General features: G+C 41.7%; 3 protein-coding genes across 3 annotated transcripts in view; 1 reads left to right on the forward strand and 2 right to left on the reverse strand.

The window, feature by feature from the left end:
• Positions 1–27,263, reverse strand: part of LOC135902046 (atrial natriuretic peptide receptor 1-like) — a 505,847-nt gene that overhangs the window by 466,022 nt on the left and 12,562 nt on the right. The gene's annotated exons all lie outside the window — the stretch shown is intronic.
• On the reverse strand, positions 939–16,440 carry LOC135902045 (BUD13 homolog). Its single transcript, XM_065431928.1, has 6 exons — positions 16,183–16,440; positions 15,797–15,969; positions 14,416–15,644; positions 9,043–9,155; positions 7,716–7,900; positions 939–1,178 (listed from the first exon to the last, which is right to left on the reverse strand). The coding sequence occupies exons 1-6, from the start codon at positions 16,305–16,307 to the stop codon at positions 1,003–1,005; spliced, it is 2,001 nt and encodes a 666-aa protein (XP_065288000.1). The 5' UTR covers positions 16,308–16,440; the 3' UTR covers positions 939–1,002.
• On the forward strand, positions 16,712–26,675 carry LOC135902047 (zinc finger protein 830). The gene is made up of 9 exons (XM_065431935.1): positions 16,712–16,864; positions 16,978–17,077; positions 17,204–17,300; positions 17,392–17,422; positions 17,817–17,935; positions 22,522–22,667; positions 23,580–23,657; positions 25,131–25,207; positions 26,204–26,675. The coding sequence occupies exons 1-9, from the start codon at positions 16,746–16,748 to the stop codon at positions 26,364–26,366; spliced, it is 930 nt and encodes a 309-aa protein (XP_065288007.1). The 5' UTR covers positions 16,712–16,745; the 3' UTR covers positions 26,367–26,675.

The following is a 27,263-nucleotide window of genomic DNA, read 5'->3' on the forward strand; positions in this document are numbered from 1 at the left end:
ATGCAAGAAAAACCTGCCTTCATTGTTTACATGCTCGATATAGTGTTTGTATTGAGTAAGAATAAGTACACTAGAGTTGTGATGAAACATGCTATTCAAAATCCCAAATTAATTCAAACAACTACCAAAATTTCAGTGGGCCCTCCAAATGAACTTTCTCTGAAAGTCACTTAATTCATGCAAGTATTTATAATTCATTTCGCTCCCCCTGAATGTATGAAAGTGTTTGACAAAACGAAACCTACACCTCCTACATTTGACATGGTGCTGCAAAATGATACCATCAACCTGGTTGCTCTTGGGTTGTGTATTTGTTTGCATGTCTGTGCTGGTCATATATTAGTTTGAACACAATGTTGTGTATATATCTGTACTTGTAATAACCAAGCAATACAGAGAAATACCGTATAGAAGGGCACTGGTTCAATCTTGATCAACCAGGAATGTAAAAAACCCTTAAACCTAGCACATTTTTGCATTCCATCCCATTTGGGATGCGGCGGTTGCAGCAGAAACTTAACCCACGACCTTGTGATTAGCAGCACAATGTCAGAGCTAGCAAATGATCATGGTGGGTAATTAAAATTTAATGGTGGGGTTTAACATTCCAAACCAACATTGTGGTTACAAGAGACATCGCACTGGAGGACTGGATTAATTTTGACCATCTTATTTTTTTTTAACATGCACCCTAAGCACAGCACACGAGCGTCATTGCATTCCGCCCTCATCCGAATGCAGCTGCCGCAGCAGCGTCGTGGGCTACAGGTCTTAACCCGCGATTCAGTTTGGGATCACATTTAACACGAAATAATTAAAATTTGTAATAATTTAAACTCTGCGTTTGTGAGAAGTGTGAATATGCACGCTGACTATAGACAAAGAAGCAAAAACTTCAGTGGCCACGTGAACTGTGTTCGTGGCGTGATAATGCGGAATGCAGGAGGCAAAGGTTCTTTATTTAAATAACATTTTATGTAAAAACAAATGTAAAGGGGTCAGCTACAAGTCCTCCACGCTCCATTTGTACGCAATTTCTTCAGTTGCCTTTTTGTTATTCTTTGTATCGATCAGTTTCTTCTCGAAGCCATTGGACCTGTCCACCCCATCCCAACGGTAGCCAGGACGAATGCCAAAGCGGTTTGGCGGAGGCTCAGGTCCACTGTACGCCGGACGACCTGCACAAAGCACAAACATGAGCACTCCTTTAAAAGGAGGATCACAAAACAGCTTGTTCTGTGCCCAGAATATTTAGTATAAAGTGCCAAAACTTAGCATCGCAATTTCGCATTGCCTCAATGGCATGGTTGGTGAAGGTGTCATCCCTGTCTCTTTTACTCACTTCCTCTCATTGAAAGAGCAATTAAATAATCAGATTTAACATCACAGAGAGAGAGATAGGAGAGGGGAAAGGCAGGGAGGTTGACCATTAGTTGCCGAGCACATGGGGGAAGGGGACAAACAGGCAAGAAGAATGAAAAAAGAAGAGTGAGCGCACCAGTTGCCTGCCAACATGAATATGCACAGGAAGTCTATAAACAGTTGCAGAGACCTGTTGACGTGAGATATTGCAGTAATGTCCTGGTTGCTTTCTGCACCACAGGCACAAAGAAACATCCAAAAGCAATACACAGGCCACAAGCGATACTGCAGTGGAGGCTCTACATGAATCTTTGACTACGAGAAATTTGTTCAACACACACTTATATCTAAGTACACAAGCAGTATTGCATTTTGGCTCCTTCAGAATGCAGCCACCATGGACGGCAATAGAACGTGCAATCTCAGGTACGGCAACAGAATGCCACTGCCACTAAGCCACTATAACGGACATTAAATGGGCAACAAAAAGATAATAATAGCAGACCAAAGTGACAGACTGAAGCTCCAAAATGCAAGAAACATGATTTTTAATGAAAACAGAGCTTTTGTAATGTAAGATGGTGGTCCCAATCATGGTGTCGAACTGAACCCAAACTGAAAAACATGCCCAAACCAGAATAACAGCCAGAAGTGAACCCCGAACCCAAATTCTTAGAATGTGCCTGAACCCGAACCAAACCTGAACCAAAAACTTGTTTTTGCTTGTTCAGCACGAAACGGTTCAAGCATATAGGATGCAAACGGGTAATCAATACATAAGCGATTACAGTGGAACCTAGAGAGATGTGAATAGAGATTTTTGAGAATGAATAAAATACAAATCAAATAGTGCCAGAAGCAAATCAAATTGAATAATGAATAATTTTCAAATAGCCTTCAAAAAATAAACAGCCGTTATGTCACAATTAACGTTAACATGTGTACATGTTTATGTTTCTCTGGTGACCACTTTTTACCGGATAGCAAATGTTAAATGTTATCACTCAGCGCAAGGCACGCCTATATGATTTGGAACTTACGCGAATGTTATAGTTCATTCTATCTGTTGTGTACGTCCTCGCCGAACCGTGTATTATCAGACTGCATGGGCGACAATAATTGTGTAGTAGTCTCTGGAAACAATGCGGGCACCAGCAATTACACTAGGACCTTCGACAAGTGATGTATAAAAGCCGACACACTTGACTCGCTGATCACGTTTCGGCCATCGCCGACTGTGTTTGCCGTTATCATTGAGCTTTGAGTGTAGCATGATTCGCGGTCACAAGTTCGCCCAATAAAAAGCTAAGTTATTCACAGTTTTGCTGCCATGTTTTCTTTTCCTTTTTGACTATCACTACTACGTGACAATATAAACCGATGTTCACATTCCTACAGACTCAAAGTACGTAAGTTTCTGTCATTACAGAGTACGTTAATAAGCATTGTTTACTAAAAGCACAAATGTAGAATTAGGAGCAAACAAGTAATTCTTTCACATGCACAGACCTCTTCAGAGACTGCTAATGATCTCTGTACAGTCTGTAAAGTACGGCTACCTAAGTGACGCAGCCTGCTCCCCTGCACAAGTTTTCATGCTTTATAACTATGCTATGCCCACGGGGGTGAAAATTTACCGTTGTTTACTCCAATTTTATGTTTATTTTTGTTGTTTAATAAACGTAAAAACGTAATACATTGTGCAACACTGGTCATTTAATGTTGCACAAGCCAGGCATTGCACAAACATTGGGACAAAGCGTGCACTGAGCAGTTAGCAAAGCATCTGATGAAGTGTGCATCTGCATAAATTAAACCAGGAATAACACACACTGGGCCAATTATGCCAAGTACAGGACTACATTTACTTTGAGGCCTACAAGGCTCCTATTTGCATTTCACAATTGCTGGTTCTCTCTGGTCAGCTTTGGAGCTCTAAAACCGTGTTATGCGGTAAAGCGTACACAAGATATTGCGGTAGGGATCCCTGTCACGGAACAGCGTGCATGTTCCTTAATTATACATAAGCGCATGTGCTTTTTCCCGGTCGCAGTAGGAGCACCAAAACATCCAATTACTGTAGTGGAAGCCCCTCAAACTGTTTGTGATGTTGTGCTGTTGCTATTTGCACACTTCCTCACAGTTACGTTTTCCTGGATGGTACAGTCATTTTCCACAGTCCCTTCAAAAGCTAATCAATGGCGTTCTACTGTAGACTGAATACTCAGGGGGACGGTGCACAAAGACTGAATGCCAAGAAGAAGGAGAAGACACAAATCCTGCACTCGTAACTAATATTTACTTTGAAAAACGTATTATTAATTATTGCTTGTAATCTTCGCGCATGTGCTATATTACGGCACTATATTAGATTTAATCATGTCTCTTACACACACCACGTACGACACCAAACTTGGCCAAGATGTTCACGGAAGCATGTGCTACCCACAGACTATGTTATTTTACCAAGCCCAAGGGGTGGTTCGGGCCGCTTTAAGAAATTCATGTGCTTATGCGTCTTGGAAGATGAATGTTATCAACTAGGTGTTTGTGAATACCCAAAATTTCAAATTCGAATGGAATAGTCATTGCTACACTATTTGCACTCTACTTGAGTATTCACAGCTCAATGTTGTCAAATATTTGTTTCGTTCAAATGGTATAAGGGGCAACAACAGCTCTTGCAGTCTACAGGCCAGAAAAGATTATGCAAATTAAGACTTGGCTCAATTATTATTATTTAGCAGGACCACTGTTGTTGTGCAGACTGATTGCATTCAAGAAAAAAACACATGGATGAGGTCACGTATGCACCATGGTTAGTAGCCGTCGAGTAAGCATGTCTTAGGCAGCTTACAAATTAGATGTTTCAATTTAGACATATGAATACATAATTTGGTCAACCTAATCATGTTTAAATTCCGTCAAAATGATGTGTGGAACTGCAGCATTGCCCTCTGCTCTTTCAATGACACTGCACTCTACTAAATGTATTTGGAAGATCCTGTCTAATTTTTTATTTTTTTTCATTCATTTCAATGTCACTAAATATGCTAAAATGCAATATGCCCATAGCATTTTATGGCCTGCATGTATCATATAAAAGAAACATGTGTTTTGTTGCTACACAAGCTTTGAAAAATATTTCATTTCACTTTTCTAGCAATTGGAAATGAAGTCTATATTCTATTCAATACTGGACAGTCGTCGTTTTCAAATACTCTCACGATTTGATTAAGAAACTTTGCTGTTAGAACACCTCTAAGTTTCTACTGTTTTTCTTGCACTCATTGATTACAATAAAAGGAAATTCAGAAAAAAAGTGAGTACGCATCGAGGCGCTGAACCGCGAAACCACACATGCTTGCGACAACACTACCTAAAATGATCGTTATGCGCATGGCTGCTGCAGCTGTACAACATTAATGTCCATTGATATTCATGCAAGAAACACCAATTTCTGTCTCCCATGTGCCAGGGAGTCCATTTCTTCCACCTTCTGACAAAGCCAGTGGACGCGGACAAGTCGATAGCACTATGCAGCACGTCGCCATAGGGCAGGACAAAGTTTACTGTGCTGAACCGGTTTGCAACCATTATGAGTTTTTATTTCTACGAACCGGAACTGAATCTGAACAAGATCAGAGCATGCCGAACCATAACCAAACTGATATAAATTTTTTGTTGTTCAACACCCTGGTCTGAATGTAAGGATAAGGTTAATGCCTGCACTATAAAGATATGTAACGAGCTCCCAATTATGTATTATGTCCCAATCGCAATATTCAGGCAATCTCAATAATCGAACACAACATAATATGCAGTTCGACTAATTATTATTGTGCCCTGTGATAGATTAACTCACTGGTGGTGTCTGATGCTCTGTTGGCACTATGTCTGCAGACGCAGTACTTTCTCTGCGGGGCCCTTTGACTCACCAGGGCATTAGTGCCCCAAAAAACATGCCTTCCGATATTGTTGGTGAAGTGCATGAATCCTGCATTGCGCCAACATGTGGGCAATGTCTCCTAATCCATTCTATTGGGAAACCTACTATCTCCGAGAATCACGCTTGTCTTTGCCATTTTCTCACTGACTAAGGCATCTTTTTACGCACAACAAAAGTTGAAATTTGAACTTATGTTTCTACATTTCAGCAGTAAAAATTACCCACTTCACAGGTTCCTAGAAAAGTCCTGGCGGGCAGCATCTTGTCAGTAAACATATACGAAAATTAAGCCTGCATGAAATTCTAGCCATAATCACAGGATCGAAAGTGCAGGCATATGCGATAGAGACCGTGTCAAGAGGAAAGCTTCAGCACAGGCCATAACTACCATTAACACCCACCGTAGCATGGTGCTATGCATATGCGGGGTGTTCACTTTTAAGCTTTCCAGAATTTTCTTTAATTGCCTGTTGCAGATAACATAATCCTAGTCCTTGAGCTGGATTATTCAGAGAGCCAGATATTACTTTCACAATAAAACGAAACACACATTCAACTAAATAAAAAGAACACTAATAAACTTGCTAATTACTTTACGGCACAAATTGCAATTTACGAATTGTAGTCGGTGAGTTTGCAAGGCCTATCCCCTTGAAATGAATCCACTTGGAGGGACATGGACAAGAGTCGCCGCTGTCGTGACCACTGTGTGCGCAGTAAAAGATTAAAAAATGGAAAGTCCTTGTGAATAAGTGCGCAGAATGGCTGATTGCTATAGATAGAGCAACAGAGCAGACATGAAATTGTAACCAAGCTGTAGCCTTCCTGGTATTTCATTTGTCTATTCTTTGTTGGCAGTGCCATGCTTTGCTAATGTCTGCCCCTTCCCCCCCACTCACATGCACTTCAAATTATCATATTAAGAAAGGTAGGTCAACTTACAGTACTGTAGATACGGTATGTATCATAATTATCATAGCTGCCTGCTAACGCCAGGCTGCCAGTTTGTTTGTTTAAACTGGTGCAGTGGTTCGCAAGGGATTATGCAACGCATTTTGCAAGGCATCTTTATGTTGTTCACGATAACAATGACAACGCAACCGTGCGAAGACCAAGACACGCACCCCTGTTGTAATCACTAAGACCCTTGTAAACTCACTTTCGGTTGGTGTTTTCTTATTCTGACTGACACTTGGTATGTTTAGGAGCAAATCGGCAACATTGCATTGTGAGTTTTTATTTCGCAAGATTGTTAATCTTTTTTGCTGCTTGCTGGCGAAATTTGCATGCGAAAGGACACTTGAGAATGATGAGTTCACCGTTGGGTGATATATTTCTTTCGTCTGTCGCAAAGGCTTCATGATACATGCATGCAATTCATGTGGACTTCACCAAAATAGCGGAAACTAAATTGCAGCAACAAAAATACAGTGTTCATTCGAACTCAGAGAAATAAATAAAGTTTTCTATATCACAGCTTTTCTAAATTTGAGACTTGTAATGACGTGCCCAGAATATTTATAGGTTCTGTCAGTGTATACGCTCTACCCTTAGTTAGCCATGTCTAGCCATAGCTATAGCCACATGCCTTTGCACACTTTACTTGCTGGTGTTGTCGATTCTGGTATACTCAAAATCATATGGCACTAGCAACAAGTGTGACCTTAGCTTATGATGACTCTTCATTAAAGTGCAAATCGTGGAATACTGCTTGGGAAAATGACATCAGTGCTAAAAGAACATTCCATTTGCCACTGCTAATACGAACTCCATCCTTTAGCTTTATTTTTAAAGTGTTTGTTTATAAATACTATAAGCTTTAACTTGAATGATAGAGAACCCTCCTTGAAAGGATCAACAACTAACTACTACGGTACTTTTTTGGAAAAACATTTTTTTTTTTTCGTGAGACACGTCATTTGTAAAATCATAGAACGAGCCCTGACCTGCAAACTTTAAGAAAAATTTTGGAGAGTTAACAGGCATAGATTTAGTGCATTTGGAGACCACACTTTCAGCTGTCTGTAGCAACAGCCATAACAATGGTCAAAATAATCTGACCAGGTTGCACACAAGCATGCATGCAGCGAAATGTTGACCAGCTTTTCTGGCTGCTTATGGAATAGCCATATTTTCTGGCAAAGTCAGTATTTCAGACTGTTTATTTAGGCATTCCTCACTGATTTCAAATTATTCGTCAACGACTGTTTTGCCTGCTCTACCATTACTATGTACGTTATCAAGTTCTATATTCAATAGAGCTCTATTTTGTTCGGAGTCCTTTTTTTTAATAACCTTCCAGTCACTACGGCATCCAAATGAATAAGATTCCACTGTACAAACCTTAACCAATAACAAACCAATAAACAAATCTAATGTGTTAGTCATCAGTGAGACCACATACCAGCAGCGTCATTGCCCTTTTGCTTCTTTTTCTTTCGAATGTAGTTCAGCATAGGGTCTCCTTCTCTCTCCTGGTCCTTCAAATGTTTCTCAAGGTCTTCGTCATCCTCATATCGAGTGAAGGGCTTTGACATCTCATGCAGGTGTTCTGCCAACTTTTGGTCCTGCTGTTCTTGCTGCGCAAGACTGTAAATGTGATCAGAAATGAATATTCAGGTGTAGGACGATGTTCTTAAATGCGACATGACAACTTTGCACAGGACATTAGGGCACGTGTCATACTCAAATTTGCTTTTACACTTTACCAACTTTGAAACACAGTTGGTTAGCACTGGCAACAGCAACTTCGAACACTTCATCGTGATACAACGTGGGCATGTTAACCAATCTTGTAGTAATACAGGTGTAGGGATAAGGGAGGATGCTAACAGCGTTTTGCTTTAACACACCCCACATCGCAGTCGGCACACGCCTGCCCATCAACAGTGGTCTGGTAAGAGTTCAAGGAAACAATGGACGACCACCATGTGTACACTTGGAATGTATTTATTATGTCTCTAACAAATGCTTCGAGCAGGCCAGCTAGCTTTAGCTTACATCACTGACGGTTCCCTTGATGAGAATAATATGTTACGTAAAGAAGGGCATGTGCCCTGGCAAAAACACGGTTGACTGACCACGTGTGGGAAAACGGGGCGGTGGCGGAGACTTCTACACTCGTAACTTGCTGGTGATCAAAACGAGTAGGGCGTTGGCCCTGATAGCGTTTGCAATTTCCCGTGCCGCATGCAAAAGGAAGAGTTTCCCTCTCCCCAATCTGCTTGGTGACATGTGCCCAACGCAACATTCACTGCGCGTGCGACAGTCATGGGAACCGAGGTTTCTTAAACCTGAAGCTAGACGCATGCAGTACATTATGTCAGTGTTTCCAATAGTACTAGAGATTCTAATGTGTTAACTTGGCATAACATGGCAGGCATACAATATATACTGTTCACGAGTGCCCAACCTAATGTGTTTGATCGCGCATTTTTGCAATGTTGTATATTTTTTTCATAAACAGTATTCCTCTTGCTCTGTAAAAGTAACAAGTATTCGTGTGCCTTCAGATATTGCTTTGCATTCCCTGTGCTTTCAATATTGTGTAACACGGTAATCTTTTTATTATAGCACTATTCCTGTTGGAAATTTGTACTTTTTATACCTTGACTGTTTAATATGCCCCCCTTACTTTATGCCCTGTCATAGGGCCTGTAAGGTTCTTTTGAATAAATAAATAAATACAATAAATGATTACCAAGGGGGCACGCAGTACAACAACTTCTTACCCTTTTCCCCACTTGCTGTATATACTGGCCATCTCCGCTTCTTTGGCAGCTTTTTCTTTGGCTTTGTCCGCTTTAGTGGTGTCTCGAAGCTTCACAACTTCTTGCACTCTTTCCTACATAAAAAGAAGCATAAATGAGGCCCTAGAAGTAAGCATTGGCAGCACACGGGAGTTACAGCAAGCATACTCGACACAGTGATAAGATTAAAATGTGGCAAGGAAAAGCAAAAATTTGCCTCATTCTCTTAAGGCATCAATGGGCTGATAAGAAACATGAAACATGAGATGACGCTACAATAGCAATTGCATACCACAGCATATCCAACGAATAAATATTGGCTTATTAAAAATAATAATAATAACAACACACTTCAGTGCACAACAGTGCTTTGAAAGCTGCACACAAGACATGAAATAAGCCAGTAAGCATAATCAATCCTAAATGTAACCAAGCTTCACATTTTTCAGGAGCTTTCACTCCAATATAATTAGCCTAGGCAATAAACCGCATAAATCGGTCCAGACAATTTTGTGTCACAGTCTCAATTCATCAAAGTCTTTGCATATTGTGTGCATATTGCAACAAGACCTGCAAGGAGCACTGACACAGAAACTGCGAGCAAAAATAATCACTCCGTCATCTTCCTATTTCGCATACTGACAATGCCCGTTTTGAACCTGCGTTGTTTATCCTCTAGGACATGCGAGTGGAACAGCTGTTAGCTTCAACTAGCTTATAGTGAAATCAAGTCTGTACTCTACCTCAAAAACAACTTTCAGTGCAGCAAAAGCTCAGAGATGTGCTAAGGCCTCACCATATGCTTCACGCCCACTGCACTGTACAAAACAGATTACAGTTTCGTACTTCAGCATCGGTTATATCGTGCCTGCAGTTGCAGAGCTGGTCAGCTCTGTGATCACCTGCCATGGTGGCTGCATTTTGATGGGGGAAGTACACAAAAACACTCATACTCTAAGATTCAGATGCCCATTTTAAAGAACAACAAGTCGTCAAAAATATTTCAGAGTGCCTCACTATGGCAGGTCTCATAGCTTGTGGGTTGCTTCGGTATGCTGAACCCAATGCTTCGGTAGACTGAACCCAAGTTCAAGACTACATACTACATACAGACTACAAGACTACATAACTACATACAGGTATTTAGTTTGCAGCCCTAGAGTGTAAAGTAATGCTGCAATCGTTCAAAACTGCAAAACTGCAGTTATTAATTAATAAATAATAATAAAAATTAAAAAATATTAAAAATGATATGCAGAAATTAATTTCAGCATATCATTTCTTTTTCTGACCAAAATAACTGAATTCTACATGCCAGCTTTGCTTACGCTGCTCGGAACGATATTCATCTATTACAGAAGTAGTGCTAACCCTGATGGGACCACAATATGATGTCACATTATGATGCGCACATGAAAGTTGAAATCAGCAGCAGCAACAGCCGCAAACACGTCGCTTGTCTATACAGAAGCGACAATGACACACGCACCAACACCATTCTACTGACAGCAGAGCCAATTTGGCATCACCGTTCAGAGAAATGGTGAATTATGCTTCGTAAGCACCTACTTCTGAAGCCTCCACATTGGCACAATGGTGATTGTAGTCTAAATTGGGATGCTACATGGCACGCTTTCCCATGCACAATGAAGCTCATTTGCCAGTACAGGCATGCTGATGTTCTGATGCAAGTTAGTGTGTACCTTCAATTTTGCCTCTCTCAATGTTTGCTATAAGAGAAACTTGCAACAGCTACTTAACAGGCCTGACTTCATATGCATTGAAATCAGGCATGTTAATTATTACGTGCTTTACCGTTGAACATTGAATGCCCTTATGCTAAGCATCTGTATTTAGCCACAGCTGTCTCTTGAAAGCAATTTGGGTGTTCCACTTCATATTGCCCCCGACTGTACTTAGATTCAGGAGCACATTAATGACACCCAAGTGGCCAAAGTTAAACCCAAGTCTGCACTATAGCACCTCTTGTCACCTAAGTGTTGCTTTGGGATGTTAAACGACATGACTTGATTTCAAATGCTGCAACAACACAGCATATGTCCTCACAAGGTGTTATAGTCCCAAAGACCACTTGGCGTTACCATGGGTGATTAGTGTGACATAGTGTCTGGTCATCAAAGTAGCAGCTGGTCATGTCAAATGACTACTCGCAATCTCAAAGATGGTAAGCTGCAGCCTCCAGCAAACAACTGCTGTGTGCCCACTAACAGTGTCACGAAGTGTGCAAAGCATTCAGAGCCTTTTGTCATACTATGTTCCAGCAAGCACTAAAGGCTGAATAACTGTTACCAAGCAGAAAAAGTTGCATGGACTAAATATTTTTTTCGTTAGCAGTAGCAAATTATGAAAGCTTGAGTGAATGCTGCTAATAGCATCATGGGTTGTTGCGATTAAAAAAAATAGTATCTTGTGATTTGTGTGCCTGAACCAAGAACCACATGATACAACTGTTCTTTTTACAAGCCACTTGGCAGAATGTGAGGGCGGCAGTGATGGAATAATTGGTGTAATCAACAATGAAATCATAATTTCATTCATCATCAACAATGAAATCAACAGTGACATCAGTGCTCTGTTTATGTTCTACCTGCTTTTTGTCCCCCTGTATGTATGCTGCACTGAAAGCTACCATGAATTCACAAATAAAGGCCATAGACTGGCCTCTCGGCTTGTCTTCGGGTGAATGGAGATGCACTGAAAGGGTGGCTGCAAAGCTGAAGTGAAAATTCAAAGGCCCTTTGACCTGGTGGTATTTTATAAGCTGTTCCATGAAGTGCCACACCTTGGCATTAATTTTGAGTGCAGCATTGTGATGTCTCTCCACTAAGCGAAATGCAGAGATTGAGATCAGGAGGCTGTGGTATCAACATGCTCCTAGTTATAGCCTAAGGCCGCTGGACAAAAGTACGGGCGTTTTTTTATCCAGCGGCCATGTCATTAGAGTACAATCTTGGAGCTTTTCTGCAGCCCTTATGCACCTTCCTCACCCTCTCCACATGTAGCACAAAGCAACAGCTGATTTCCTAGCATCATCACTTAAAAATTGGGGTGTGCAAATATTCCACTAGTAGGTACTATTTTTTAACAATAACTGAATGTTAAGAAACTGCCTGTGAGATATAGTGCATATCTACTCATTAAACTGGTTTACTCAAAGATGCGGACATTACTTACACTGAAAATCAAAATGCATGACTGACTAACGAAATTTCACTACTTAACTTTTTCACTAATTGCCTTAGCACACAGCTGTAATATATGAATTTAAGCTGGTGCATTTCACAAGGCACATCCACCTGAAACAAATTTTGAAACTAGCACCGGTTCTGAGATAAGTGCTGTCGAACTTACGGGAAGAATGTACCATTGTTCCGCTTAATATAGAACAAAACGCCTAATTACGCATTGACGCTCAACAACTACTGCGGCAGCAATATATTTCATCACAAACTGTGGGAATGGAAATCTTGAAACAGGCATCATCCTCAGAATTCATTCTAAGTTGATATGACTTCTCCATGTCACTGATTACAATTCGTAAATTGCAATATTTGCCATGATAATCAAGCAATTAGTTTAAGTAAATTGGCAAATCATTCTGATTTATAAAAATATTCATTTTCATTTCTCATGCAAAATGTTCTCCTCTGAAAGTAATGCAGCTCAAGAAGTCAAATTGTGCCACATGCCACAGGTGATGTTTAAAAATTATGTTAATAATAATAATAATAATAATAATAATAACAACACTGCCCTGTACATCACGAATACGAATTGAATAGCCTTCGCTATTCAATACCTGTACGAGAATGACCTTTTCAATATTCTTGAATATTCACTTCTGTTACAAAAGGGAACATCACTTGTTGATGTCTCAGGGGAGAAAAACTAATGCAAGTGGAGATTGTTCCCCAATAATTCTGCTGCACGAAAGCCACAGGTGCTGGTGACAGGCATCAGTTCCTCAGTAGATGCACAGAGTAGCCATCTTCTTCACAATAACTTAGTCATTAAATAAATATGTATGTCATCTCAACTGCATCTTTTTTAAATAAACGTGCAGTACTGTGGCATTTCACTTGGTCGCTTCAACAAATACAACACTCTACATGCATTTGGTTATGTGCTTCTTTGTCATTTCATTATAGCCAGCATCATTATGTGCTAGATAACCGAAAGAAGTTGTTTATGACATACAAGCTCATTTGACCAGACATCCATTTGTGAATGGCATTAGATGCATCAAATGGCATAAATTAGCCTCTTTTTGCCATCTTTCTCGAATATTTGTACTCAATTTAGAAATTTAAGTAATCGAGCCCCACTACTTATGAGCAATGCTCCTAAAGTTAGCACTTTCAATGCCGGATTCTAAACAAGGAAGGTCTCACGTCGACGAGTGCAAAGTTTGAGACAGAAACACTGAACCATTTGCTCACAACAGGGATTCTAAAATTTAATTCACTACTTCAAGAAGCATTTCAAAGGCTCTGACAGCACTTTGCAAACGTCCTATGGTGCACACAAAGCACCTACAGCTTTGAATTTTTATGGAATGTTCCTGCCAAGATGAGCTTCATTCCTACTAGTCTTGCCCCAATTTGCTCTAGTGCTCTGAAACGACACACTGTTGAATATCACACAGCGCTTCCAAATTAACAGGAGGAATTGGTGGGCTAGTTGGATGGACTTTCTTGATTAGGCAGCAGTGCCACCTAATGAGACAGACAAACAATTAGTACGCACAAACCCAGCGCTTGTGTGTGTGTGTCTTAATTTTTGTCTATGTCTCATCAAGTGTGCTGCCATTCAATCAAGAACAATTAGCAGAACTCGCTCACAAGTTACCCTTTATACGTCCAACATCGCTTCTAAACTTCATTGTGCTGGCTCTAATGGTTCTCTCAATTTAAGTGAGCAGCAGACATTCTTCACATCTAATCTAAGTAACAGCTTTGCTCTGAAAGCAAGCCAAATCCTAGAAATAGACAAATGCACTTATGGTAAGCAAGCACACTGACATGCTACAAGTTTTATAAACTTGCCACATCCCATGTGCCAGCAGAAAAATGTAAATGCAATGTGCAATATCGCATCATCGATTGTCCACGAGCTATTCCATTAACACAAAGGTGTCTCGCACCTCACAACGTAGCACATAACAGCCCAAACATGAACATGTTTCTTGAACAACATTCAATTATTCAGGTAATAAATAAATAAATGTTGTTCAAAAAGTAGAATGACACTTTTTAAAAATAATTTTCCAGGAGAATTCTACAATGCTCAGACTTATAGAATATCAAATACATTGTAATATGCAAACAGCCTCACCGGTTCTTTGCCCTTTGTCTTTGTACTCTCCCTTTCGTCCTTCCCGTGTTTTTCTGAATTTTGCTTTGACACTGAGGGTGAGCTCTTTTTAGTTATCTTTCTACTTTTGTGGGGCCTCTGCTTCGACCGCACTCGGAACTTCTCCCGCAATTCACCTGGTTCGACAAGGTAATGGCCTGAGCCATCGGAGCATGGAACCTTCACAGGGTCAGAGCCACGGAGCTCAAATGGCACTGGGCTCTCACTCATAAAGCGAGGTTCCCGCGCTGGTGTCATATCACTGTCTGAACCATTGCGTCTGTCTGGTGCTTTGCCTGGACGTGGCGGTGACAAGTCACTGTCCGAGCCACCTCTACCTTTACCGGTAACACCGTCAGCTGCTCTTCGAGGACGTTCAGGCGAAAGGTCGCTGTCAGTGTTTCCCGCAGCACCGGAAGTCCTCACTGGTGACAAGTCACTGTCAGAGTCGTGTCTCACTCGTGGCACCCTCTCAACATCATGGTCATCCCCCGGAGAGCGTGGTTCCACTTTTACACACACCTCCTTGCGGTTGGGTGAATGATGTCTTTTGTTGTGGTTGTGAGTCCTGTTTTTGAATGAGCTGTGTTCAGAATCAGCATGGCCTCTTCTTGATTTGGGAGGTGAGTCAGGTGGTTCGTGCGATGCCTGTATTCTGCTGTGCTTGCCATCACTTTTGTTTCTGCTGTTCTTTCTTTCTGTCATTTCATCAGTCGGCTCCACTTTAACCTTAACTCTAGCATGTTTGGCCCCAGAAAAGTCTGGTGATGAACTTCTGCATGCGTTCGTCTGCTCTCTTCTATGCTTGTACATACCCGAGGAAGCATCTTTGCTTTGCCTGTGTTTCGATGATGATGATGAATGATGCTTTTGAGGGGACCCTTCCATCTCTTTTTTAGATCTGGTAGGTGACACAGGTCTTCTCTGCGGGGATAACTCACTGCCTGAATGCTGTCTCGCCTTTTGAGGGGACGGCTTGCGACGGGAACTTTTCGATTCCACAGGCGGTGTTCCTCTGCTCCAGTGGCTCCTTGAGCATTCTTCGCGCTTTCCCGTTGATTCTGCGTTTGCACTTGGCCGTTCTGGGGAGAGGTCACTGTCAGAATCGTGCCTGCTTCTGTAGCAAGCCAGCCGCTTCCGCGGAGGTGACGCATCACTGTCGTCGGATCTTCTTTTCTCAGCAGATGCACCGATTTCCTCCTTGTCTGCATCTGAATCAGAGATACAAAATTAGTACACGCACAGTGTGCACTCTAACGCAGTGGGTGACTTCACAGTTTACCACGAGCGGCGGCAAAACTTTCAAAGCACTCGCGCTAAGGATTCGCCGCGCTTCATTCACAGCGCTAAAGTGAAAGCTAACCTTTGCCAATCTTTTTCCACTGGGCAGGCGTATACTGCTCCGCTACACGGGCTTGCAGAGGTCTGTCGTCGATAACAGACGCAACTAGAGGTTCGTCGTCTTCGGGTGTTGCTTCGCGACTCTGTGCCGAGGGGATGTGCTTCAAGTCGACGTCGTCATCCAGTATTCGCAGCCTGTCGAACGAATATGCACAGATCGCCACCTGAACAACTTGTAGTAGACCTGTCCTATATCGCATGCATCAACATCAACGTAAGGATAACACGCCCAAACGCAGCAATACGGCCAGACCTGCTTATATACGTACTTCCGCGATCGCTGCATACACTCAACAAGGCTCGTGGCCACAGTACACACGATGCCGAGTGGATTAAGAAAAGTCTTACCTTTGCGTTACCGAAGGCTTTGCTCGTTTCTTCTTTTTCTTTTCTTTCCCGGACATGTACTTCTCTAGATATTTGAGCTTATCGACGCTTTTTACCGGGGCAACAACATCACCAGACGACGCCATGACGGCCGTTTATCCTTGCTCCCGCTTGAACTCTTCACCGCATTTACCGTGTTTACCAGTCTAGATTGAAAGCTGCACTTCTCGGAGGCTACGGTGTTTACATCTAGGTCACATCTAGGCTTACAAAACTTATCAGAGATGTCACTACCAGCACTACCAAAATACCAACAATGCTATTTTTTTTTTTGCGCGTGCGCGCGCGCGTGTGTGCGTGTGTGTGTGTGTGCCGAAAAAGGAGACCAAGACAAAAAAGACGCTTGTGTTCCTTTCTTCTAGTTCTTTCAATATTTGATATTTTAACAAATAATTATTTTTATGATTCTTTAGCTTAATATTGTTTTACAGGCATATTTTAAAAGAAATTGTAAAGCTATCAATGTCATCGTGGTTATGACGACAAATTTTTGGTGCAATCCAATCCAGTTCAATCCAGTTAACATGGCGGCGCCCGCAGCGCGAAAGAAGGTTATCCAAAAAGATGACCTAAAACGTTTAATGAGAGAGCGGAAAGAGGCCTTAAGTCAGTCAACAAAAAAGATAACATCTCCGTATGCAAAATATCCTTTGGTTTTGATGCTATTTCATGCGCGAAGCGTTGTATTTATTTGTCATTTGTATGTTCCACCTTCCGTTGTAGCAATCTTGTGTTGCTTTCCTTAATTGAGCGCACATACAACAGTTTAGGTCAGCTGACTTGTTCGGTATGTATGGTCCACGTGAAAAGCGAGACCTTGTGGGCAGCTCATGTTCTTGGGAAAGCGCACAAGCAAGTAAGTAACGCTTGTAGTACTTGGCTTGTAATGCGGATGAACGGCTGTCGGCGTTATTGTTTACGGAGAGCATGGCAATCTCACTGTATATCGTGTACATGTTTTTGCATATTTTTTACATCGAAGAACGTGGAGGACCTGAAAGAAAGCGCGGCCAATCGTGTACAGAGTGACAGCATACTCAGCAAGCGGCGAAATGATGCATCAGGTGATAACCAAGACGGTACGTCCTTCTACGATGTTTAACAAAACTTGGTTTTGTGGACAGCATGTGCTCTTTAATGGTCAAAACGTTTTCACTGTTTGAATTTCAGGCAAAAACCGGAGCCTACCGGGAAGTGCCAGGTTAGTGTCCCTTTATACACAACACTGTCACGATCATTTCCGTACTTTAGTGTTCAGAGAATGTTTTAAATGTATCGCAGTATCTTAATACGTTCTGATCAGAAGTTGCCGTTACTTCGAGAAGTATAGGTAACGTCAAGTGAAGATTGATGTGTCCTGTCAAAAGAATTCGTTATTCGCCAGGAAAAACGATAGTGCCTGTGAGGTAGGTGTATCGAACATTGTAAAATGTCCCAACACATTGATCAAACAGTCAAAATTGAAAAATTCGCTACGGGAAAATCGGAAGGCCCTGAAACATGCTCATTTTATGAGAAGTATGGGCGCTGAATAGATGTGAAGGAAAGACACACAGTGAGTACTTGCTTTAGTCATCAGTACTTCTTTGTTGCAGCCCACCTCGGAAGAAGACAAAGGGGCCTCTCCTTATGGCTGATTACTCGTCGGATGAGGACATGGATGTTAGTGCGACAACACCGAATTCAAGTTCGACAGAATCTGCACTCCCAAAAGGCAAGTTAGTTCCTTCTCATGAGCCATTTATGCTAATGTCACTGTGGGAATATTAAGGAGTATATCTGCTGTGGTAATTTGCTGTTCAATGAGGCAGACAGCCAAACTGTGAAGCCATGCTGTGCATGTGGAGCACTGCTATGGGAAAGCAGCCATGTGTAGCTTACTTACAAAGCACCTCGAGAAGGAAAGAAGAAAATAACCAGCGGCAGAATAGAGAGTAGGATACTTGTACGAAGTGGGGCACAATATGATGGCTTCGCAAACACAACAATAATACAGTGCAAAACAAAAGGCACTTTAAAATCCACATGACATCATCTTCACAGTTTGTAGAAAATGTGAATGGACTGAAACGCCGAAACAGTGGTGCCTACAAGGGTGCACACTTCTGTGTGTGACCAAATAACACACTTCTATGTGTGACTTTCATTGTGCCCTCCATTCTCTGACTATGCAGAACTGGGGAATGTCTGGTTGAATGCTACTGTAATAAATACCATGAAAAAAAGAAAAACAAAAATCTTACCAGGTTATTGAACAGTAACTTAACCAGAAGCAATAAAAAAATTCACCGACGATTATGATACTTCCTAATGCAAAATTTGAGTGCAGCTGTATACGTGTTTTCATTTTGCGACATATTGACCGGCGCAGACAATCTGCCTCGTGCGGCACATTGCAAACAAGTGAAGTATGGCCCAACTGCCTTGCTAATCGTGACAGGTGGGTGTCATTCACAGCAGCCGCCGCAGACATACCTCCACTCAGGCAGCACTTTGTTTCCATACAGACAATGCACGCTATTCTGGCGCTATCTTGTAGCCACCATCGCCGTGAAGCCCACCATGTGCGGCACTACGCTTTTCTTCTCCCGCTTTCACCATACCCTCCTCCTTGCACTCTCTTCATTATCTCCATATTTCATCTCCTGATGCGCTCCACATTTGCTCTCGTCTTTCACTGGGCTCGTTCGCTCACTTATGAGGTAGGATGCCAATGCCGACACTCGTGGCAGGAAGAACCGCCTAAGAGCTGTGCTCTAAGAAATTAGGTTACCGTTATACAAACTTGAACATAGCCAGAATGTTGCGGCTCTTTTCACTCTGGAATAAAACCGAAAATAAAAATTACAGTTTTCATTTCAGATTGGCCACCTTCTCCGGTTATTTTCATTCATACATTGTCTGCACTTGTGGCCCAACCATGTTACCCAATTTGTAAATGCAGTCAAGCTTGCTATTTAGAAGTGTCAGCACTGCTAATACACTTTTTAATGTGTTGGGGAGGTAGGTGTGTTAGTAATACACTCGCGAGTACTCGAAATTGGTGACTATCATATAGTTCTGTGCCAGTGAGAGGCTTATATTGCTGGCATGAAGTCTTGATTCCTAGCTGGGCAGTTATGTTTGATCACATTAGTGGGTAAACTGAAGTAGGTGCAGTAAATATTGACAGTCGCTGGGAAGACAAAGCACAGAAAGTGGCAATGAGATTTAGCATTAAGCCGGAGCTTCTCAATGGACATTCAGTATGCTGGGGCCACATGTTGGCACAAAGCAGCAGGTGGGGCAACTGTTTCTAGGCAGCAGCTACCAGGTATTTCACAACCCTGTCGCAATGAGAGCGCTGCCCTGTGTTGAAGGCATTGCACCTCGATGACACTCGAGACAAGGTCGTCAGAAAACCATTGGCATTTGTCAGCACCCAGGGAGAGGATAAGATAGTAATAGCTTGACGTTTGCTATCCGTCACGCTTAGACCAGTTGTGACATGCACATAGCTGATAAGCAAGAATGCTAGTGCGTGTGTGCACTCATCGCTGATACCAATAGCAGAGTGTCTACCAACCAGGAAAACCAAGAATTGTCAAGGATCTTGAGTAGCCTGGAAAAACTCGGGAAATTTGTGCGTCTATCAGGGAAACTTAGCTGTAATTTTATTGAAAAGGTCGGAAGTCGCGGTAATGCTGGCTCGAGTAGCAGACAGGAATCGCAATGAATCGTCTTTGATGCCCTGTCATCGGCTGGAGGAGTTGCCAGTGTACAGTCAACGACCGACTTTCCAGATTCCCGATAATTTGGACGGCCTCGCGGCACCACCACGTACCCCATAGAGTCAATGTATCAGAACGTCTGAAATTTCAGACGCAAGAACCATTCGCCGTCCGATTTTTCGGACTTGTTTCTGTGACCGCAGGTCCGAAACGGCATTAATCAAAGCCCCCACCGCTGCCATTTTGATTACCTTGCACGCAGATCCGCTGGCAGCCGTAGCCCTCACTGCGGCAACGCTAGACCTAGCTGTTTCGACGTTCGCTATGAAGCTTCTTGCCGTTGGGTACCGTGTTTTTCATTGAAAGAATTCGGTGCTGTCAGCAATGGCACCGACTCCGTCTTTGTGATCCTCGCGATTGGCTTAGAAGCTTGGAAAGCACGGTGCATTGCATAATGGCGGTTCCCGAAAGTCAGCTTCGCCTCTTTACAGAAATGTTACTTGGTGAAGCATATGTAAAAGTATTGCAGTGAAGCATAACAAGTGTGGAAAGGGGCTGTTGCCACGGGACACAATATGTATTCCTTAATTATACACGCGTGCACCCGGTATCTCCTGTGACAGTACGAGCACCGATATGCTTAATACATGTACCGACAGGCCTTCAGAGCGTTTTCGAATGTGCCTGTGGCGGTTTGAGCCCTTAAGGGCAGTAAATGAGATGCATTTATTTTATCCAACTGGCCGATTTTTCAGACGTTCTCGCGGTCCGAAGATGCCTCAAATGGTCCGTGGGGCGAACAAATGACGGAAGGAGGACGAGAACAGAAAGGACCTATGCATTGAGGAATGCATGGCAAAGGAAGCGTGCTGCCGCCGTTTTGAAGGAGCTTGAACTCAAAAATCAGTGTTGGCTGATGCCGAGATGCAGGTGTCCCTCATCCAAACCAATATAAACTCTTTAAAGCAGTGAAGCACAACCCTGAGGCGTCCTGTGCGGGCTGAGAGTATGTCAGGACAGTGGAGGTTGACTTACGAGCTGTTGACAAGAGGATCTCAATTGTGACAAAGTTTGGGGCTCATATTCGAAAATATTTGCTTCTATATGCATCTACTTTTTATTTGTATTTGAGAATGTCCGACTTCATTTGCAATTTTTTTCGAAGACAAATTGTTTGCTGTGCATTTTACTAACCCCTTCCTTCTGTTCTCTTTTACATAACATAAACACCACTCCTTATTATTCAAATTGAATTAAGTCGTCTTTTTTTTTTTTCATATGCTTACTAGAGAGTAGCAGTATCAGGTGATATGGTTTCAGCCCATTTTGACATAAAACATAGTTCTGCATCACTCAGGGAATTTTGCAAAGGCATTCAGGGAAAACCTGAAAAACTCAAGGAATTTGGAAATGTCAACTTGGTAGACACCCTGCAACAGTGAGAGGCAAAATGTTGCCCTGTCTCCCCTGCAGAGCCAGTTGGTTGGAATGTAATGTTCAGTTTACTTGGCCCGGTTATTTTTGCAGCCAAACACACGGTGAGTCACTTGCATCTCTGGACACTATCTGACCCTCTGTGTGAGTGGGGTGTATGCATCACCAATACCGTGACAACAGAACAGCTGCGATGATGGCAAAAGTCTGCTTGAAATGTTCGTATATTTGCTATTGCAATAAAATGATGCACTATTTGCAATGTATTGCTTCTGACGTGTGCTTCCAGAATGCTAGTTTTCCTTCTTTACCTTTTTTTTACTACCTGCAGTGCGCAAAATGGCATGCTTACCTTTATTTTGTTAGTTTTTCCATGCAGCTCAATAGCGCTGTCAAGCTTCTGTACATAATAAATTTGTGATATTCTCCTGTAATTATTGTTAGACTATGTGAACTAACATAGACTGCTTCAAACCATTCTGTACCATTACTTTTCGCTATAGAGTTGAACCATTTTCGCTTAATTAGAACAAAAATAAAAGTTATGATTTTATCCCTCCCCCCCCCCCCTCAAACATATGTATCCCTCTCCCTTTGCACAAGGGAGTAGGCAGACAAAGTGTATAGACCCATGAATTCATGGTAGCACATAAAGAACTAGCCTTCTGAGGGCAGAAATTGGTTGCTTGGACACACTGTACAGATATAGACTCACTGGATCAGGTTTTGTTTTGCCTCAAAATGTCTAAACACTTAAGGCAGGAAAATGAAAGCCGTGGCCAGCATCCCAAAGATGAGAAATGTCAGAGGTGTGGGAGCATTCCAAATTTTGGGTGTGTTCCAATGCCATGGGCACCTCTCTAGGCTACAGCATCGCTCCAGTTGAGAGCATCTGTCAAGGGGGCTGTGGAGTTCTGCTGCCAAGCAGAAGGCCACGGGTTTGAGTCTCAACTGCAGTGGCTGCATTTTGATGGGGGAAAAAAAACACTTGCCTACTTAGATTTAGGTCACATTAAATAGTTCCAGTAAGTTGGAATTAACCTGGAGCCCCTCACTGTCAGTTACCGGTTGAGGGCCTTCATGAGCTGTTTGAATTGATGAATGTGTAAAATGAATGTCCACCGAAATCATCCACATGGCACCTTCTATATTCCAGATTTTTTCGATAAAGCGTCTGCAAGTCAGTCAAAAGAAACTACAGCAAGTCAACCTGTGCAGCCAAAACCACAGATGTCAACTAAAAAGGCCCCTGCAGAAGTTTTGCCAGAGGGCTTCTTTGATGATCCCGTCTTGGATGCAAAGGTATACACAGATAAAAAAAAAAAACCAATGAGGATATTGTTGCTTACATTTTTAATGGATTGTGGCATTTGCTTAAGGATCACATTAGATTAAAAAAAATATATTCTATCAAAGCCTGTTAATAATTCCGCTGTGAAGGGCTGTTGTGACATAGGTAGCGTATGGTTTTACAGCAGCTTTCCTGTATTTTTGCATACTAGCATCAATATGCTCGAAACCTTCCAAAGCCTGGCTATTATTCACAATTAATGCACACCTGCCATGGTGGTTCACTGGCTGTGGAAATCTGATGCCAAGCGCGAGGTCATAGGCTTGATTGCCCATGACCTCACGGACAATCAAACATTTGCCATTGCCTTTTTCTTTTAATGTTTGGTTTCGGTTTAATGTTTCATGTAATGTTCATAACGACATGACCTATTAGATAAAAAAAAAAAATTTGCATCCACCGAAAAGCTGCACAAACTACCCTTTGTAGCTTTATGCTACTGTTGTGCACATGTCAGTTTTTTTTTTTCATTTCATTTAATAGGTCATGTCATCATGAACCATAAGTGAAACAAAGAAAAAGCTGTGGTAAACTGGCTTAACTTGTACCTTGTGGGTTTCTGTAGAACTGATTGCGATCTAGTATTAGCTGGGCTGATCCTTATGCTTACTTTATAGGCTTTGCACCATACCTTTAATGATAGCTTATCATTCCTCCTGCCACTTGACGAAGCATTTAAGAAAACAAAAATGGTTTACTGTCCGTCTCTGTTTGTTTTATCTCCTCTGGCTATTTTCAACATGTATATTCTGTGAACAGTGTAGGCATAACCCTCTCATCGTTTACATGGCTTTTGTTGTAGTGAAAGTAATGAATCTTTTGCACAAGCCAAAAACTTGTCGTCTTTCTCTCTGTGTGCTTAGGCAAGGAACGTGGAATACAAAGACCCAATTGAAGAGGAGTGGGAGAAATTTAAGAAGGAAATTGCAGAAGAAACAACAGTAAGAGAATGTTTTGCTGGACATTGTCAGTGTGCTTGTAAAGTTTCTTTTTTCTTCCATCCTGCTATTTTGAAGTAATGTGTATAGCACTGTTACAATACTGACATTTTGCTATTGATATGAATGCATTGTTTTGTACACAGGACAGGCATGAATTTTTTGTGCTGCGTCATGTGAAAGAAATGTCTTGAGGTAGATAAGTTTTATACTCGTTGGAGTTTGTTAAAGAAAGAATGTGCTCCTCATTGCACTTTGCAAATGAATTGACTTGAAATACCAAGCAGTCAGGCACACCCCTTTCTTCCGCAGCTGAGACAACATCTCTATAATATATCATGATTGATAATGGAGGTAGATAGATATGTCCGATGTACGAAGGCTCATGATGCATGGGTGTTTGTTCTATTTCCTTGGTGACGACCAACCCAGTCAGTGCTAGGAGCTGCCATTCTGTGCGTGTGACAAAGTTGCACAAATACTTTTTAGACCTACCATGTCACTAGTATATACAAGAGAGGTGCAATACTTGCCTCTCCAACATGGCTATCGATACCCATAAAGGCACTGGGAACTGCAACATGGCTTACAACAGAACTAGAACCACGACAAAAACAAAACCGTCTTTGTGTTTATAACAATACAACCAAACTGCCTGGCGCTAAAAAGGAGAAATGTGGTTTATTGATTGTTATTTAGTAAAAAAAGCAAAAGTTGGGACACTTCGCCATGAACTCTGGAACTTTTACTCCAACGTCGGAACTGTGCCACTAAGTTTGAGAGTTGGAAACCTTACACCACGCCGGCACTCCGTTTGTTGGTTTCTTGGTTCTCCCTCAATCGGCACATAACGTCATAACATGCAAGTATTCTGTCGGGAATTATGCATACCAAGGTGCTGAATTGCCACAAGCAGACTTATTTACAATAGTAGTACTTGAACTCTTTACTGTGATGAAGTTTTCATGTTATTTGAAGTTGTGAGACTGAGCAGTCTACCCTTTCATTTCTTCTTCTGAGCATTCTCCTATGAGACCAAGCACAACCAATTGCTTCCTCTCCTACACATTCTCATAAGCATGTTCATGGTAGTCACCCACTGTTGACACTTATCACTTCAACTTGCACTACCATTTTGGGCCACATGAGCAAAAATTATGCATTTGTTCTCTGGTACCCACACATCCCTGGGCTATAGAGACAAAATTCAGCAGCAGGCTGTTGATTGCCGCCGGTCTTTTTAGGGAATTCTAATGTTGACCAAATTTTATGTAAACCCTAAGAAGCTGTAAATTAGAAAAAAAAAAACATCCACTTGGTGTATCATAACATTCTTTTATTTAAATTTTTGTATTTTTTCATACAGTATTTATCGCATAAAACCTGCCTCCCTTCCAGTCCCCTTGTGCCATTTTTTTTTCTTGTCAGAAATACTGTCAACTTAGAACTAGTGGTTTACAAGCATATTTCTTGCAGGTGTCGGAAGCTATTATGGCTGAAGATATTGAGGAAAGCAAAGTGGAGCGTGACATCGAGGAAATTGACGAGCAGATGTAAATATGCCATGCATGTGGTTTTCTCATGTCTCATCTTTGTGCTATTTATTTGCAGTTGCGCACACAGCTTGCACGCACGCAGCACACAATACTGTATTGCCATGAAAACATACACTGTCAGATAGTATCGGTGCCTTGACACACTTTTTTCTCTTTGTACCTGCAAGCTTAATGGTCATTGTATTCTTATGATTGGTGCTGGCACAAAGTGTTGCACCATTATATTGGTTTGGGCTACATCAGCAATCAAAGTGCATTATGCATGGCTGAACTGGTTGAGGAACAGACAGCATATCCCTTCTTCCATTGAAACTACATTGTGGTTTCTAGGAGTACTGACATCTATCGTTTGAAGTTGTAAAGACTACATGTTTGTCGCAGGTAGTAGCATGACGCTTTGCAATTATAACTGTTCGGGAACACTTATCGGAATATTTTAATCCGATACTAAAGTTAGTCTCTGAATGCTAAACCTGATGTCGTGGACATGGCCACGGTGTGAGGACATGGAGCTAAATTTTCTGATGTCGTGTGGCAAGAAAGCTATGTATGACCGTGCTCACAAATAAAGCAAGAAAAAGTGCTGCAAGCACTTTTTATTTTGGCTGCACTCATGTTGTGGCAGCTGCAATGAACGCAAGGCCAAGAGTGAGCCAGCGTAAAACAATGTCATGGCATATCCAACACCCCACCAACATCTGGTTACCCGAACTGGAAATGGTTTGCATAAATTAGCATTTAAGTAAATAATGTTGAGCATTCCGACACTTCCCGCTAAATTTTCCAAGGTGTGCAGAGATTATACCTTAACTTATGACAAAAAAAATGAGTAGTTGAATTTGTTATTACTCCGTGTAGACCATGCAGTCTTGTCTATGAAAGTTTTTTTTTTTTTAGCAAGCTAGTGAAATCACTTTAGAGCTAACCTCTTAACTGTGTCAGTTGCCCCATACTGCAATATAAGCTCATACAGTATGCATATCTCGGTTTCAGCCACAACTGGCAACGGGTTGATCAGCTTCAGCAGAGGAAGGAGGAGCTTATGAAGGAAGAAGTTGCCGCTAATGAGGGCAATCAGGACAGCAACAGTGATTTGGAAGATGAGGAGTACGAGGAGTTCCTCAGCTGGCGAGCGAAAGGAGTATGGAAAGAATGACTGCGTCCCACCTTGGCTTCTCTTGTCAGGAGTTTCTTCACAAGAGGTCCACTAATGCCTCTCACACTCATCCTGAAGCTGTTAGATGCTTCAGCTAGGCTCTGGTACCGTGCGGCGGAAACTGCCACAGCTTAGTTTCCCCGTGCGAATTATGCAGGTTGTCTGAAAAAAGATTTCCACCAGAGATGTTCTCAAGTCTATAACATGTCGTGTCATTACGCTGCTGCAACATCATTGACACATCCTTCATTGCCATCATCACACCCTTTGGCTAACATTAAAGATGTATAAAGTGTACAGGTTTGACAACATGGTTCACTGTGTATCTGAACTTAAAAAAGTACTTCAAGGTCCATTCAGCCATTTTTATGTTCTAAACTTCATTATTAATTTATTAAGGTAAGTGGTTTTCTACAATCATTTTTGAAAAGAATAACGCATTTTTTCGTCATGTGAGTATGGTCCTTCTTCACTGGCTTACCTTGTTTTTAATGTTTTTAATGCGTCACTCAGTTGAATTTTATTTCACAAAGCTGCACTTGGTCTGTGACAAATACCGTAAATGAGGTATCCAGGTTAATTTTTACCATCAAGGGCTGTATAACATGTTCTAATAACAAGTCTTTATACACTAGCTTTCCATTGTACTCGACCACCATCAGCAACTTTAACCGGAAATCAAACCCAAGACCTCTTGTACAATGCTTCGCAATTTACATCACAAGAACTATTATAATTGAGCCCGTATAAATTGCACATGTAAGTAACAACACTCTTATTAATGAATGAATAATTATGGTAGCATCCATTTTCATTTTGTGTAACAGGAAATAGTTCATGTTGTATCATTTCCTATTCTAAACTGCAGGAAGTCTTTTACAGTGAGCCACTTTCCCA

This window comes from Dermacentor albipictus, chromosome 4 (assembly GCF_038994185.2).
Source record: "Dermacentor albipictus isolate Rhodes 1998 colony chromosome 4, USDA_Dalb.pri_finalv2, whole genome shotgun sequence".
Lineage (NCBI taxonomy): Eukaryota > Metazoa > Arthropoda > Arachnida > Ixodida > Ixodidae > Dermacentor > Dermacentor albipictus.

Bases quoted from the DNA above. Each gene is read 5' to 3' on its own strand.
- LOC135902045 (XM_065431928.1), bottom strand. From the start codon at position 16,307: ATGGCGTCGTCTGGTGATGTTGTTGCCCCGGTAAAAAGCGTCGATAAG. The intron at 7,901-9,042 runs GTAAGAAGTTGT...TCACATTTACAG, and splicing joins TACAGCAAGTGGGGAAAAGG to TCTTGCGCAGCAAGAACAGC. The intron at 1,179-7,715 runs GTATGTGGTCTC...TGCTTTGTGCAG, and splicing joins AAAGGGCAATGACGCTGCTG to GTCGTCCGGCGTACAGTGGA.
- LOC135902047 (XM_065431935.1), top strand. From the start codon at position 16,746: ATGGCGGCGCCCGCAGCGCGAAAGAAGGTTATCCAAAAAGATGACCTA. The intron at 17,423-17,816 runs GTTAGTGTCCCT...TCTTTGTTGCAG, and splicing joins AGCCTACCGGGAAGTGCCAG to CCCACCTCGGAAGAAGACAA. The intron at 25,208-26,203 runs GTAAATATGCCA...TCTCGGTTTCAG, and splicing joins GAGGAAATTGACGAGCAGAT to CCACAACTGGCAACGGGTTG.